The sequence below is a fragment of the Mercenaria mercenaria genome, chromosome 12 (assembly GCF_021730395.1).
Source record: "Mercenaria mercenaria strain notata chromosome 12, MADL_Memer_1, whole genome shotgun sequence".
Classification (NCBI taxonomy): domain Eukaryota; kingdom Metazoa; phylum Mollusca; class Bivalvia; order Venerida; family Veneridae; genus Mercenaria; species Mercenaria mercenaria.
The window spans coordinates 25784857-25802001 of NC_069372.1; the positions used below are offsets into that span (position 1 = coordinate 25784857).

General features: G+C 36.7%; 1 protein-coding gene across 1 annotated transcript in view; it reads left to right on the forward strand.

Annotated features, from left to right (window-relative positions):
* The window catches only part of LOC123533699 (GATOR complex protein WDR24-like), a 30320-nt gene that overhangs the window by 743 nt on the left and 12432 nt on the right, over positions 1 to 17145 (forward strand). Inside the window, exons 2-10 of the mRNA XM_045315482.2 lie at positions 112 to 216; positions 2327 to 2443; positions 4094 to 4171; positions 5142 to 5248; positions 6945 to 7073; positions 9193 to 9324; positions 11246 to 11444; positions 12789 to 12959; positions 16386 to 16528. Coding sequence (XP_045171417.2) covers positions 112 to 216; positions 2327 to 2443; positions 4094 to 4171; positions 5142 to 5248; positions 6945 to 7073; positions 9193 to 9324; positions 11246 to 11444; positions 12789 to 12959; positions 16386 to 16528 — 1181 coding nt within the window. The remainder of the gene's footprint in view (positions 1 to 111; positions 217 to 2326; positions 2444 to 4093; positions 4172 to 5141; positions 5249 to 6944; positions 7074 to 9192; positions 9325 to 11245; positions 11445 to 12788; positions 12960 to 16385; positions 16529 to 17145) is intronic.

Consider the following 17145-nt stretch of genomic DNA (forward strand, 5'->3'; position numbering starts at 1 on the left):
ATACAGAAAAGTGAAATTTATAATGAATAAGTTGGTAGAAATTTACGTTGCATCTGCTCATGTTCAGATTTATGTATATAAGAATAAACCTGTGTACTTATTTCATTGCAGTTACATCGAGCAATCCACAGACAATGTTCATCCATTGTGGGGGAGCAGTGAGTACAATTGCCCAAAACAAAGATGCATCACAGGTGGTCGTTGGTGGAAGAAATGGTATTTTTACTTTATTTTACATATGTGACGACATGTCCGTCTGTACATAGTTTTTAGCTCAACTATACGAAGTATAAGGAGAGCTATCCTACTCGCCCCGGCGTCGGCGTCGGCGTCTTTCCGCATCCCCACCTTGGTTAAAGTTTTGGTGCACTTTCTCTTTTTTCAACTTATCTCTGTAATTACGTGATGAATTTGATTCAAACTTGAAATACTTATTCCTCATCATCATCCACATCATCTGACATAAGGGCCATAACTCTGGCACCAATATTTCATGAATTATCCCCTCTTTTCACTTAGATTTTCAGGTTAAAGTTTTGATGCACTTTCACTCTATCTCTGTTATTACTGAATGGATTTGATTCAAACTTAAAATAGTTGTTCAACATCATCACCCACATCATATGACACAAGATGCTTAACTCTGGCACAATTTTTCATGAATTATTCCCCTTTTAACTTAGAATTTCAGGTTAAAGTTTTATGCACTTTCACTCTATCTCTGTTATTACTGAATGGATCTGATTCAAACTTAAACAATTGTTCAACATCATTACACTTATCATATGACACAAGGTGCATAACTCTGGCACCAATTTACATGAATTACTTCCCCTTTTTACTTAGAATTTTAGGTTAAAGTTTTGATGCACTTTCACTCTGTCTCTGTTATTACTGAATGGATTTGATTCAAACTTAAAATAGTTTTTCAATATCATCACCCACACCATATGACGCAAGGTGCATAACTCTGGCACCAATTTTTCATTAATTATTCCCCCTTTTTACTTAGAATTTTAGGTTAAAGTTTTGATGCATTTTCACTCTGTCTCTGTTATTACTGAATGGATTTGATTCAAACATAAAATAGTTGTTCAACATCATCACCCACACTATATGACACAAGCTGCATAACTCTGGCACCAATATTTAATGAATTATGCCCCTTTTTGCTTAGGATATACTTATATAGTGTTTTGATACATTTTATCTTTACCTCTCTCTTATTACTTTAAGTTGATATTTTTGACATAGACTCAGGCTATTGTGCAATATCTTCATCCACAATTGGAGTCATTAAACACTCCAGCGACAGCTCTAGTTTTCTCACATGTGCCCAGTTTCACTATCCAGCATCGAAATAGTCGAGCGCACTGTCTCCTATGACAGCTCTTGTTTTTTATCTATTTTGTTTCCACTCTCTGTAACTTAAGAAATAAGAATGTTTTAAAATTTAATCTGTGATGCTCAAACTTGTTGACTGGCAGTGCATGACCCCTACTGAGTTTAAGGTTGTTAGGGCAAAGGTCAAGGCCACTGTGACTGCTCGAGTACAAAAACCTTTTCTGCTGATTATTTTGAGAATGACTTGACCTTAGGTCACCCTCAAACTTGGAAAGCATATTGCATGACCCCTACTGATTTTGATGTCAATGGATCTCTAAGGTTAAGGTTGCTGTGACTGAAGGCTAAGGTTCCTGTGACCCTTAGTTAAAAAAGAACTTTCACGATGGATTCATGGTCACTTTCATGCAAAGGGATCAGATGGAGATTATGATGATCCATCTGTTTAATTGGCTATCACCTTTGATATTATTGCATATGAATGTTATTCACACCAAATAATCTTTATTCTATACAAAACTTAAAGTAAATGTTAATATATTAACATGCCTGTAAATGAACACTTGATTCAAAAGCTGTCTATTTTAAATACTTCCATTTACTTGAGGAAGTCATGAAGGTTATCCCATTGTTAGTTAAATTTTAGTTGAATGGGTGGGGTCCAAAACACCATCCCTGCTTTCATAATCAGACAGTGACAGTGTTACAATGGACCATTGTGTCCGCTGTAAAAACACCTTTGGACTTCCTTCTCTCTTAAAGTTTAGATTTGGCCACTATGGTCTTTGGTAGGAGGAAATGAATCGACGTTACTGATAAATGATGGATGTTAAATCACTGTATCTACCAAAAAGTATTGGATCTTTCAACATTTTTTTCAGGCCTGCAAAATACCACAAGTATTGGGTGATAGTTTAATTTCAGATAGTTTATAATTAGCCTTGATAATGTTGATAAATATGTGATATTTTCTATTTTACAGTATTCAAAATCTACAGCGTTGATGATGATTGTTTTGAACAAAAATATGATCTTCGTGTTGGAAAACATGTGAACCTAAATTACTGTGCCTCTGATGTAGCATGGAATCATACAGATGGTATGTTTGTGTCTTCCTTCAGTTAGTTTAAGGTGGTGTTAGTGTCTTCCCTGATTTAGTTTAAGGTGGTAGACTCTTAATGATGCTTGGTAATTTCTGTGAGATTAAGAAATATCTGTGTCCTACTTTGGTATTCTCCGAACATTAATGTTACTCAGACAAACATGTGACTTTCTCTGTCAGCCTGGAAATGCCGAAATTGCATACTGAGTATATGTAATCAAGCGGAAATTGCCAGTCATATTTATGGATGCATCACCTTAAATCAGGAAGGTCTAATACGGGGAGTAGAAACTCCGTATAAATCAATACATTTATCTGTATTATGCTGTCGTCCATACCTGTAAATATCGACCAATCGTTAGCGATCGATATTTTGTTTTCGCCACTATCGATTAGCGTGCAATTAGCATATAACCTCATGTTAATCATGGAGCTATAACACTTATTGTTCAAAGGGTTTACCAGTCACATGTTAAGTGGCGGTAATTAGATGATCAGAGATTGATCTAAAGGGATTCTGAAGCAAAAACAGCATGCGACTGCATGAGGTGATATGCTTAATTATGAATTAACTCGAGCTCACTTCCCTGAAGAAATATTTTACCACGTAACTTCAAACCTTTATCAAAGGGCCGATTTTTGTTGGATTTGACAAAAAAAATGGAAAATAACAGAAAGCTGACACTTTTCTTAATCTTGTAGAGCCATAATTATAATTATTGTTTATAATGTCAGATTTCTACATACAGAAACAAACATTCTTCTTGAACGTAGGGAATGTTTCAAACGAAATTGTTGTTTAAACTCCAAAAATTAGTTTAATAAATTTAATCTTAAAACTGATGTGTGAAAAATACAATGTATTTAAATTAAAATAACAATATTTTTTTTAAAAAAGGCCGACAACAAAGTTACATTTAGTATTCCAACTTTTAGATAAAACTGCAGACAATCATCTAGGTTTAACACGCATTTAAATGGTGAAGAACAGAGCAATATCATAAACAAATATTTTCAGGCAACAGTTTACAGTTTTGACTTGCAATTTTCATTAAAATATGTCCTAATTTTTTTGTTCTAAATACTCTGAATCAACAAGGCAAATATCATGTAAAAAACCGACATCTTTCTCTCTGGTTAAGACAAGTCTAGATTTAGCCATTTTCACAGGGTGAAAATTAACATTAATGTAGATATTTTCCATTTAAAAACAGATGCAGGCAAAAATTTCATGGCAGAACTTTTGTTTTCAACAATTGCTTTCCCAGATTTTCACTGAAAGGACGAGTTAAACTGTAAGGCGTAAGTGTTTGAGTAATAGCAGAATAACCTACGGCATAGGCTTCGATTGGACGACAGCATAAGATAAGATAAATGCCGGTTTCCAGTCCCCGTATCAGTTGTTCCAGCTTAAATCTATTTATATAACATCATTTACAAAGTGGTTGTTTAGTGTCATTGTTGAGGATACATTTTTTCGGTCAGCAGCTGTTCTCATTTAGTTAACATGGAGATTCATATTAAAGTTGTTGTCTAAGACAGAAACCTTAGCTAGCCCAAGTTTTGATTTAAAAGGTGATGCCGCTATGGTTTTTGGCAAATATTTGGAGATTTAGAAAGTGCGAAACTTGTATTTTTTTCTTGTAGATCATATACTAGCTACAGGTGCAACTAATGGAGCTGTAGTGATTTGGGATTTGAACAGAATGTCTCGTAATAAACAAGGTTTGTATATTAACCCTTATCTCGCATGACACGATCGATTCTGCCTTTGCGACCAGTGTAGATCATGATCAGCCTTCAGTCCATGCAGTCTGATCATGATCTGCACTGTTCGCCATTCAGTCAGTATATGTTTTTGGTAAGCACCCCTTTCAATAGACAATGGTACTGTCCAAATTCGAAGATGGACAAGTTCATTACAGAAATTTAGCAGGGTAAGGGTTAAATAGTTCTCAAAGAACATAGAGGGAAACTTAACTGTTGTAAATATATCTACTCGTAAATTTTTTTTTAAATCATTTAAATTTTATGGACATGAAGTTTCATGGTTTTGGTCAAAATGGGTATCGGTATTTTGTGGGGATAAGAACTCATGGACTTCAACTTTTGAACATAAAATGAATGGGTATTTTACTTATAAGTTAGGATTAAATTTTGTAGATTGATTCAACAGAGAAATCCATGAAAAGTAGTCCCCCACAGATAATAATGATTTCACAGAACTGTTGACAAACAGGGCCTAAGGTGACAGATTGAAACTGAACTCATTGTCATCATATAATTTGGGACTTGCGATGAACTTGCATCTTTTGTAATGGCATTTTTGAATTTTTTATTTTTTCTTATATTTATGGTTTAAGTTTATTAAAGTGATGCACTGTTTTCAAGAACTGAAGTAGATGTAATAGGAAATTTTTCAGTTTCTTTAATAAATATTTCCATTGTTAAACAAATTTTCAAATTCTACTTTAAATTGTTTCAGAATTTTGGAATAAAGATAAGCAATATGTTACATACTAAACACACTAAAACTATATAATTTTATAAGTAACAGTACAGTACAACTACATGTAATAATCCATGGAAATTTTTTAATGTGCTTTGTTTTAATGGTGTGCATTATGCATGTTTTAAGGTGGTTGACTAAAAGAATGATGTCCTTTCAGTTTAAGTATTCTTTTAATTATTTCAGAGCATATATTTCAAGAGCATAAACGGACTGTGAACAGAGTGTGTTTTCATGAGAATGAGCATAAATTACTACTGAGTGCCTCGCAAGATGGTTCCATGAAACTCTTTGTAAGTAGATAACTCACAGGGCCCAAGGTTATAAAACTAAGTTGGTAAACCAGTCTCAAAACTCCAGCATCTGATTGGTTGTTTCTAAACACAATTTTTGAAATTGACCAATAGCATTGCTTCATATGTAGACTGGTCTCCAAACTTGGTCTTACACCCTCAGAACCTTTAGAACTTTGAGTTAGCTCATATATTATTTTATTGTTGCAAAATGATGGAACAAAGCTGTGGTTTGCTAACTGTAAATGCTTTTTTATGCCCCTGAAGGGAGGCATATTAGTTTTCAACTGTCTGTCCATTAGTTCGTTCCTTCGTCACAATGTTAACTTTTTGCATGAAGGCTCTTTACTCACGAACCACTGCACCCAGGACCTTCAAACTTCACATGCTGATAGTACTTATTGAGTACACGACCCCTACTGACTTTGGGGTCACCAGGTCAAAGGTCACCAGGTCAAAGGTCAAGGCGCTGCGGGGGCATTTGTCACCATTAGTGACAGCTCTTGTTTATTTTATACCTCTAGAAATTCTGTTAAAAATACAACTTTTATTTCACAAATTAATACAAACTGACAAAAATCGAAGTTGGAATTTGAAATCTGATTCTATATTTTGCTTGTTTGGACTACTTTCATTACTGTTCACTGTATGGTAGGTAAATAGTTCTTTGTTTCTTGGTAGATAAATCACATTTGGCGTAAATAATATACCCTGACAAAAAGATGGACTATGATCCAGATCTGTCAAATCCACTGGAACCTTGAAAATAGATTTCTTACATGCAGTCAAGATAGCAGGTTTTTTATACCTGTTTACCGCCAAAGATGGACCATGATCCAGATCTGTCAAATCCACTGGAACCTTGAAAATAGATTTCTTACATGCAGTCAAGATAGCGGGTGTAGTTTTATACCTGTTTACCGCCAAAGATGGACCATGATCCAGAACTGTCAAATCCACTGGAACCTTGAAAATAGATTTCTTACATGCAGTCAATATAGCGGGTGTAGTTTTATACCTGTTTACACTACTTAATCCAGTCAGTGATTTCTCAGAAATACTTTTGGGTCCTGATGGCTGAGTGGTTCAGGTAGCTGACCTTCACTGCCAAGGGTAGAATCCACTCAAGGGGTGAATTCTTTCATGTAAGGAAGTTATCTAGCTGGTTTGTAAAAGTCGAGTGGTTCTACCCAGAAGTGCTTGCATGTGACTGATATAATGCCTGAAAGAGGCATTTGCTCTCTTCCTCCATCATTCAAAGCTGAAACATCGCCATGTGACCTGTATCGTGTTGATATGACTTTAAGCATATGTAAGGTGCGTTCTTAGTGGTCTGTTACATACATTACCTACACATGCATTAGAACAATTTGTTGTTGAATCTGCAACATTTGGGAATGGTAACATTTCAAGTAAATTTACCATCTGAGGAAAAATTCAAGGATATTGTATAAATGTTAGAATAACTTGCTTGTTTCCTTAACCTTTAGCCTGCTGGTGGCAAGTGATTCTGCCTTTGCGACCAGTGCAGACCAGGATCGTGGTCTGCACTGTTTGCTATTCAGTCAGTAAATTTTCAGTGAACACTCTTTTGAATAAATAGTAAGTGGTAGTGCCCAAATTGAAAGATGGACGAGTCCATTTTAGAAATTTAGCACGTCAAAAGTTAAATTATTTTGAATTTTGAATTTTTCAGGATTTAAGGAAAAAGGAGGTCAGCCTGAGTTTCTCCATGGGTAGTACAAGTGTGAGAGATATCATGTTCAGCCCTTGTAATCTTAATTATTTTGGGTTTGCGTCTGCTGATGAAAGTGGCAGTCTTATGGTATGTCTTTGTTACTGTCTTTTAATAAAAGACATTTAAGAATAATAATATCTGTCATAGAAATATCCATCCCGAGGGCACCTGCGCATTGGGTGGTAATGAGGCTTGCAGAATTACCGCCCATGCGCAGGTGGCAGAGGGACGGATATTTCCGTCCGATTCATAAACACATGACTGATATGTTTTCTTGCATATTGTATACATGTTAGCATTTTATTCTGGCAGATTATTTTTCTAGCATACCGTATTTTACAAATAACGGGTAGAAATGCTTTCTTTATAGCAGAGAATGAACACAAGCGCAGGAAATTAATGTCAGTAAGCAGAAGTGACGTCATGATGTTTTGCGTTCTGCACAATAACAAAGTTCCACTTTAGTTTTATCGTTTGTAGCATAACTATATGTTCTTACGGTAAACTAACGCATTTTTTATCGAGTAATATACTATAAGGTATGGAGAGAAACTATCAAGGTACCTGTCGTATTTTTACATAAACAATATAAACAGTGCATGAACCACTAGTTGTCATTAACAGCACGAGAGTCATCTGGCATGGGGGTGCCAGAGGGGTTTTGCATAACAAGTACCATAACTCTACATTGCTTTTTGCAAAGATTATGGCCCTTTTTTGACTTAGAAAATCATGGTAGGACAATATACAGGGACAAAAAAATCAGATGAGCATCTGCACCCGTAACGCGGTGCTCTTGTTTTTGACTTTGGTGTTACATCAACAACTATTCCTTGCATACTCTACTTTTCCTACAGTTTTCATCCGCTGAATTGAAACTTTGTATACCTCATCAACATAAAGTGGACATGTGCATATTATCAAAACTTTCATGTCTGATGTTTATTTTTTAAGTAATCCCACTTTTTTGGACTTAGCCATATTACAATAAAATTTGTACTTTGCAACTCAATTCCTTGTAGTTTCCATCCAGTTGAAATGATACTTCAAGTTGAAGTGGGCATACACATGCTGTTAGGGCCTTTATGTCCATTTTATTTTTTAGTTTTGCCCCTTCTACATACTTTAGCCATATTACACTACTCTACTTTTTTAGGTTGCCTTTTCTTGACATTATATTTTATTCTATAAAGTATTTTCAGGGAGCATATTTCATACAGTGATGACATCATTCTTTTTAATTAGGACATTGGCATTCTTAATGTGTTTTTACTTTATAGATGCAAATTTTTCTAATTTCTTTGAATTTAAAGACACAAAAGTTTCAGGATTTTTTTTCATCTGAAATATAACTTTAGTTTTATTATTTTTCTCTAGACTTCAAAATGTATCTGCTTCTCTAATATTAAATATGTTGTTAAAATTTTTACTCCTTATGGTGAAGATTTTTCTCCTTTTTATATGCCCAAAGGAACGTATTATGTTATACCCCCAGTATTCGTCAGCCCATCTGTCTGTCCATCCGTTTGCAGTTTTGTGTCCGCTCTGTAACTCTTGAACCCCTTGAAGGATCCACATCAGGACAACATGCAGAGCGCAAGTACTGGACTGCTTGTTCAAGGTCAAGATCACACTTGGTGGTCAAATGTCATTTGAGTGTGTTTCATGTCTGCTCTGTAGCTCTTGACCCCCTTGAAGGATTTCAGTGAAACTTGATACAAATGTTCACCACATCAAAACGATGTGCAGAGTGCATGTTCTGGATGGCTCACTTCAAGGTCAAGGTCACACTTTTGGGTCAATAGTCATATGAATGTGTTTCGTTTCCGCTCTGTAACTCTTGAACTGCTTGAAGGATTGTAAAGAAACTTGGCACAAATGTTCACCACATCCAGAAAACATGCAGAGCGCATATTCTGGATGTCTCTTTTCAAGGTCAAGGTCATACTTAGGGGTCAGTGGTCATCACTCTGTAACTCTTGAACCCCTTGAAGGACTTCGAAGAAACTCTACACAAATGTTCACCACATTGAGAAGATGTGTAGAGCACATGTTCTGGATGGCTAGCTGTAAGGTCAAGGTCACACTTAGTGGTCAGAGTCATACCTTTGTGCGTATATTGCTCAGTATTGCGGTGCTCTTGTCTAAAATATGTCTTGAACATGCACCTCATACAGTGAGTGTAAACCTCTATTTTGACTTTCAGATCTGGGACATGAGAAGGCCTGATCGATGCGAGAAGCAGTTTCCCGCTCACAGCGGTCCTGTGTTCAGTGTCAACTGGCACCCGGAAGATAAAAACTGGTTTGCAACAGCTGGTCGGGATAAAATGATCAAGGTCAGTCTTTTTGAAATTTGAGCATTGTTTCTGAAACTTCCCTTTTATATTCAGAAGATTAAAACAATTTATTTTATTTCAGTATTTGTTAAACTTATTGAATAACATTATTTTTAACGACGTCTGTTGGGGCCTCCTAGGCAAGGTGGCTAAGGTTTCTTACCTGGCATCAGTGTGTGTGAGGAGGGGGGTGGGGGGTGGGGGCTAATCTCTGGAAGAGAGTTAAAAATCGTCTGTCAACCACACCTATCTGGCTAACAAAATGTCAGCGCTTCTACCCAGGCTCCTGGCCTTGCCAGTGTGGAACCTAGGGTTGTCTTCCACTGTATAAGCTAGAAAATGGCCATATGACCTATGTTGTGCCTATGTGACTTTACCTAAGATAATAATTTTAAAAAATATGGATGTTCTTATTTTTTGGCATACATGCTTTGTAATGGAAGCAGTGATATAGAACCCACAAGTGAATATTAAAAATTGTTGGTTTCAGCTTAACTCATTCTGCCCACATGACGCATTAATGCGTCGACCAATTGTTATCTGAATACCGCGTGCCGCTTCTTGGCGGTGTTGTTATCTACATCTGGAAACCGCGCGCCGCGTACATGCGTCTTTACAGTAATAGCTCTGGATTCCGCATGATGCATTCAGTCGTCACATTTCAATTGGTCTTAAATAAAATCTTTCAGTTCTTTCTAACAAGTTAGACCAATCAATTTTTTTGTTGCGTAACATTTTTAAAACATAAATAAAATCAGATGTTGTGAAAAAATAAATGCTTCCATTGAAGAAAGCTGTAAAAGCGAGCGTCGTTCGAGTTAAAATGTATGTAAAAGAAAAACATCTTCGTTGGTATCTATCTATTTATTTATTTATCTATTCTTCTATTTATTTTATTGTTAAACTTCAAAACTGCCTCTTGATCTATAGAATGAAGTGTTGATAATAACTCAATTATTCGACAGCTTGTTTGTGATACTTTAGAAACTCCACAAAATTGTTTCAAAATTCAAATTTTTATAAAGTACATGTACATGTTTTCTGAAAATTAACCCAAAATAATCTCATTTTCAGCACAATAATTTCCGTCTAAAATAGCTAAAATATTCATTTTATTACATCTTCATACTAAACACATACGCTAATTTTTTACGAGAAAGAACTTTATTTGGATGCGTTTTGATTGCCTGGATGCGTATAAATGAGTAAAACCTGTGTTAAAAAATGACAATAATATGTATTTAAAATTATTTTTAAGAATTGTTCATATTTGTTGTTTAAATATGCGCATGATAAAATTTAGCATTTTATAAATGTTGTTTAGCCAAAACAAAATCTGATGAGAGAATACGGTCATTTGTTTTGTGTTTTTAATTCAACAGTCTGTTGAAATGACTGTACTACAAAGCTGCATGAAATTAACTTTGTTGCGTAGCTACTTCAATTTACTTACAAAGAGTGCAAATTCCATACCTATTGGCACATATTTGATGTCATATGTCACTAATTAACAACACTATCCCAAGCAAAAAACTACAAAATCAATGTTATCTCTCAAAACATCTCTCGGTATTCAGGGAAGATCGGCTTATCAGCCTCCTAGGTGGCTGAAAGATAAATATCAGCAGAGTAGAAGTGGAGATAACGCTTTAGGGCAGAATGAGTTACAGTTTTGTATGATATTAGTATTTGTGTCATTTAATACTGTCAAACATGTCTGTAAAGACTGCACATGTGCTCTTTGTTGACAGGTGGTCTCTCAACACAGGTAATCTTACACTATGGTTCAACTGGAAGAGAAAGAAGTGACCATAATGAACAGGTTTTATAGTAGTGGCCTTTATTCTGAGATGATTTGACTGTGTTCTATAAATATGTGCAGTTGTACTACAATTTTGATTGCTAAATATGATTGTTACAGGTATGGGACTTGAGCAAACAGAAATGTTTATATACCATCTATAGTATAGCCTCAGTCGCTAGAATCAAATGGCGTCCACAGAGGAAGTTTCATATAGCCTCATGCTCACTTCTAGTCGATTGCAGTATCAACATCTGGGACATTCGGAGACCCTACGTCCCCTTTGCTACATTCGATAATCATAAAGACGTTACAACAAGTAAGTTTTATCATGCTTTTTATCAGCAGCCTAATTCCATTTTCAAGCCATCCAGCCGACTTACAGAAGGTCAGTGGTTCTACCCAGGTGCCCGCCAGTGATGAAATAATGCAAAGAGGGCACAAGGGGTCTTCCTCCATCGTCAGAGCTGGAATGTTGCCATATGACCAGAATTATGTAACTTGTTGGTGCGATGTTAAACCAAACAAAACAAACATAGTTCCATTTTCAAAGCAATTTGTTCTCACTTGAATTTACATAAATTAAATTGCCAAGTGTCAGTGATTTTTTTGGTACAAATAAGTTTCTTTCTTATTTATCAGTATTTTCTGCAGATGAGATTAGTATTTACAGCTGTAGGGCTTTCATTTGGGGTTAGTACTGACGAGGCTCTTTTAGAATGAAAACATTCCGATTGCTTAAGAAATTCCTGTAAGACAGCTATGAATACATTTTATCTTAGAACTGAACATGTTTTAAAGAAACATTAACTAGGCCTGTGCTCCCCACCCTTCTATAAGTTTGAAGAAGAACAGGGTTTATTGTTGACTACTGTTAGCTGGCCAGTCCTTTGTCAGTCTATAGACAATTTGGTTTCTGATCAATAACTAAAGAACCCATTTCAAAATAGATTGTAATACCTTTGATGACACTTAACAAATTCTGTCAAGCCATGTTGATTGGTTAAAATATGATTTCCACTCATTAACTGAAGAATGCTGGGGTCTGCAGTGGTCACGCATCAGTGGATGATTGCCTGTGATCAGAAGATGATACATTTGTTTGTTTGTTTTTGGTTTAACGCCATTTTTCAACAGTATTTTAGTCATGTAACAGCGGGCAGTTAACCTAACCAGTGTTCCTGGATTCTGTACCAGTGTAAACCTGTTCTCCGCAAGTAACTGCCAACTTCCCCACATGAATTATCAGAGGTGGAGGATGAATGATTTCAGACACGATGTCCATTATCAAATTCTCACGGAAAACATACGCCCCACCCGGGGATCGAACTCGCGACCCTGTGATCCGTAAACCAAGTGGGCGGGCTGATGATACATATGGCAGGAGGGTCAGTAGAGTTGAAAGAGTAGAAAAAGTCCTAATAGTATCTTAAACTTAAGACCATACAAGTTTGCATGTTATGTGCTACTTGGTACAAAAATTATTCAGTAAATAGGTTGTAAGTCCCAGATACTTACTTTCTTTTGTTGTAAATAGTTGTAAATAAAGCACACTTTTCTTGTATAATGTCTTAAATAATTTCAGCTCGAAAAATATATGAAAATAGATACTCTCTGTAATTAAAGGTCCTAGCTGCATTGTTTCATATCTTTTATAAAACAGGTATGGTGTTTAAGAATAAAGACCCTCATGTTATGCTGAGTGGGAGTAAGGATAATTATCTATATCAACACGTGTTCAGGGACGCCAAGAGGCCGGGGGAGGAGCTAGTTCCTGCAGGGTTAGATTTGAGTGTGTATGGTACAGTCGGACATGCTAATAGTGATAAACAAGGTATTTATATACATTGAGAGTTTTCATAAAACTATTGTACTGTAGACAGGGTATATTTTGCATAGACTTTAAGGATTTCATGGTTAATAGCCTAATTTGCAGAAATAAGAATTTGTGAAACCAGTTTGTTTGTGTTTAAAGACATGGGCTGCAACAAATCCACTCATCTGCTTGTAATTACGAGAAGAAATCAGCTCTTGACAAGTGGAACCTGCGGTTGTACTTGTCCTGCAGCACAAGTGCAATTTTTTAACCATAAATATAATAAGTAGATTAAAATGAAGAAGGAGGGGTATATTGTTTTGCATATGTCCGTCAGTCGGTATGTAGACCAATCCGTTTCCGGATGATAACTCAAGAACGCTTGGGCCTAGGATCATGAAAGTTGATAGGGAGGTTGGTCATCACCAGCAGATGACCCCTATTAATTTTGAGATCAGTAAGACAAAACCAAGGTCACAGTGACCCGGAACAGTTAAACAGTTTCCGGATGATAACTCAAGAACACTTGGGCTTAGGATCAGGAAAATTTATAGGGAGGTTGGTCATGATCAGCAGATGACCCCTATTGATTTTTTTAGGTCAGTGTATCAAAGGTCAAGGTCACAGTGACCCGGAACAGTTAAACGGTTTCCGGAACTCAAGAATGCTAGGGTCTTGGATCAGAAAATTTGATAGGGAGCAGATGACCCCTAATGATTTTGAGGTCAGTAGGTCAAAGGTCAAGGTCACAGTGACCAGCAACAGTAAAATTGTTTCCAGACGATAACTCAAGAACGCTTTGGCCTTGGGTCAGGAAAATTTATAGGGAGGTTGATCATGACCAGCAGATGACCCCTATTGATTTTGAGGTCAGTATGTCAAAGGTCAAGGTCACGTTGGCCAGGAACAGTCAAATGGTTTTCAAGCGATAACTCAAGAAGGCTTTGGCCAAGGATCATGAAAGTTGGTAGGTAGGTTAATCATGACCAGCAGATAAGCCCTATTGATTTTGAGGTCAGTAGGTCAGAGATCAAGGTCACAGCGACCCGGAACAGTTAAATCATTTCCAGATGATTACTTGAGAACCCTTGGGCCTATGATCAGGAAACTTGATAAGAAGATAGGTCATGACCAGTAAATGACCCCTATAGATTTTGAGATCAGTAGGCCAAAGGTCAGTGTCACATTGACCAGGAACAGTTAAACCCTTTCCGAACGGTAACTTGAGAACGCATGGGCCTAGGATCACGTAACTTAATAGGGAGGTTGATCTTGACCAGCAGATGACCCCTGTTGATTTTGAGGTCAGTAGGTCAAAGGTCAAGGTCACATTGAATCAGAACAGTAGAACTTTTATTTACAGAGAGCAAGTAATTTCTGTTCCTTGTGCAATTACTGAATGCATCAACGGGGGCATTTCGTGTTCTGCAAGCTCTTGTTCTGTGTAATTATGTATCCTCCATATGCAATTTCAGCATCCTTCAGCCATGACAGAAATTACTTTTAATGTTAACCCGAGAATGCAGAAATTGCATACGGAAAATACGTAAATGAACGTAAATTCCCAATGGTCATTACAGGTCCGTTACCAGTAGCAGTACCTTAATATTCACGGATATTTTGAATTCATAAATGATATTATTCTTGAATATTAGCGAAAATAAAACCACTGTTAATATTACCCAGTGTGAAGTATATGTTTCTTTGTTTATTGAAACATGCATGCACTGATAACATGTAAAATTACAAGTGGTTTATATGTGACGTAGTTTTTTAGCTCACCTGTCACAAAGTGACAAGGTGAGCTTTTGTGATCGCGTGGCGTCCGTCGTCCGTCCGTCCGTCCGTCCGTGCGTCCATAAACTTTTGCTTGTGACCACTCTAGAGGTCACATTTTTCATGGGATCTTTATGAAAGTTGGTCAGAATGTTCACCTTGATGATATCTAGGTCAAGTTCGAAACTGGGTCACGTGCCATCAAAAACTAGGTCAGTAGGTCTAAAAATAGAAAAACCTTGTGACCTCTCTGGAGGCCATATATTTCATAAGATCTTCATGAAGATTGGTCAGAATGTTCACCTTGATGATATCTAGGTCAAGTTCGAAACTGGGTCACGTGGGGTCAAAAACTAGGTCAGTAGGTCTAAAAATAGAAAAACCTTGTGACCTCTCTAGAGGCCATATTTTTCACGAGATCTTCATGAATATTGGTCAGAATGTTCACCTTGATGATATCTAGGTCAAGTTCGAAACTGGGTCACGTGGGGTTAAAAACTAGGTCATTAGGTCTAAAAATAGAAAAACCTTTTGACCTCTCTAGAGGCCATATTTCTCAATGGATCTTCATGAAAATTGGTCAGAATGTTCACCTTGATGATATCTAGGTCAAGTTCAAAACTGGGTCACGTGGGCTTAAAAACTAGGTCAGTAGATCTAAAAATAGAAAAACCTTGTGACCTCTCTAGAGGCCATATTTTTCATGAGATCTTCATGAATATTGGTGAGAATGTTCACCTTGATGATATCTAGGTCAAGTTCGAAACTGGGTCACGTGTGGTCAAAAACTAGGTCAGTAGGTCTAAAAATAGAAAAACCTTGTGACCTCTCTAGAGGCCATATTTCTCAATGGATCTTCATGAAAACTGGTGAGAATGTTCAGCTTGATGATATCTAGGTCAGGTTCGTAACTGGGTCATGTGCGGTCAAAAACTAGGTCAGTAGGTCGAAAAATAGAAAAACCTTGTGACCTCTCTAGAGGCCATATTTTTCACGAGATCTTCATGAAAATTGGTGAGAATGTTCACCTTGATGATATCTAGGTCAAGTTTAAAAGTGGGTCACGTGCCTTCAAAAACTAGGTCATTAGGTCAAATAATAGAAAAAGCTTGTGACCTCTCTAGAGGCCATATTTTTCAATGGATCTTCATGAAAATTGGTCAGAATTTTTTATCTTGATGATATCTAGGTCACATGTGCTCAAAAACTAGGTCACTATGTCAAATAATAGAAATAACGACGTCATACTCAGTTCAACACTGGGTCTTGTGGGGAAAGGTGAGCGATTCAGGACCATCATGGTCCTCTTGTTGTGCTTAAGTGACAATTTGTTCATTGAGATTTAATTTCATGGATTGATGCAACAGCAAATGAGCCACGCCATGAGAAAACCAACATAGTGGGTTTGCTACCAGCATGGATCCAGACCAGCCTGCGCAGTCTGGTCAGGATCCATGCTGTTCGTTAACAGTTTCTCCAATTCCAATAGGCTTTAAAAGCGAATAGCAAGGATCCTGACCAGACTGCGCGGATGCGCAGGTTGGTCTGGATCCATGCTGGTCGCAAACCCACTATGTTGGTTTTCTCATGGCACGGCTCAAATGATAGTTGTTCAGTAATATGAATGGTTTCACATTTTCTGGTTGAAACATTGCAGCTTTTTTCCAGGTAAATTGAGCTTGATTTCTGAAGGAGGTGGGATAATGTCTGGCCTACTGAACAAGAAGAGCACGGAACGGAACGACCATTTTGTTGATGTTGCGGCCTTCATGCAGGTGTTCTCAGACACCGGACAGGTAGTTCCTATAGAGGTACACCACTATACTGCTTTCTTATCACTAACGGTCACACCTAGATTTATACATAACAGTCAGTTATTTAAAGGGTCAAAATGACTTTGTTTATAATTGGCCTGTCATATTTTTTGTTTTGAACAAAAAGTGTCTAAAATTATCATTTTTTACTGTTTTCAGTAATTATTTTCTAGCATACTTGTCTTAGATTTGAAAATTTGATTTATACAAAAGAAAGTTTTATTGACTCAATTTGTTTTCTATTACACCCCCCCCCCCCACACACACACCCAATTTATGGCTTTGACTGTATATTTTCATGTGCAACATAGAATGTAGTGCTTTTCAAACCATGTTGTTAGGCTTATATTGTATTTGGACAGCTGCATCATTTGTTTTTAAACATAATATTAAAAGTATAATGGAACTGTAAACATATTCTATTTGGAAGAGAGAAATTTTGATGATAGATTGAATGTTTGGACTGTAATTTCCTGTTTATACCTTATAACTCACATGAAGCAGAAAAAACAAAAATTCGTTAAACGTGTAAGGTGCACACACAAACCTGTATGTTTGAGAATAATGTATAATGACAGTTACATGCTTATTGTACTGTTAATAGGATAATGTGT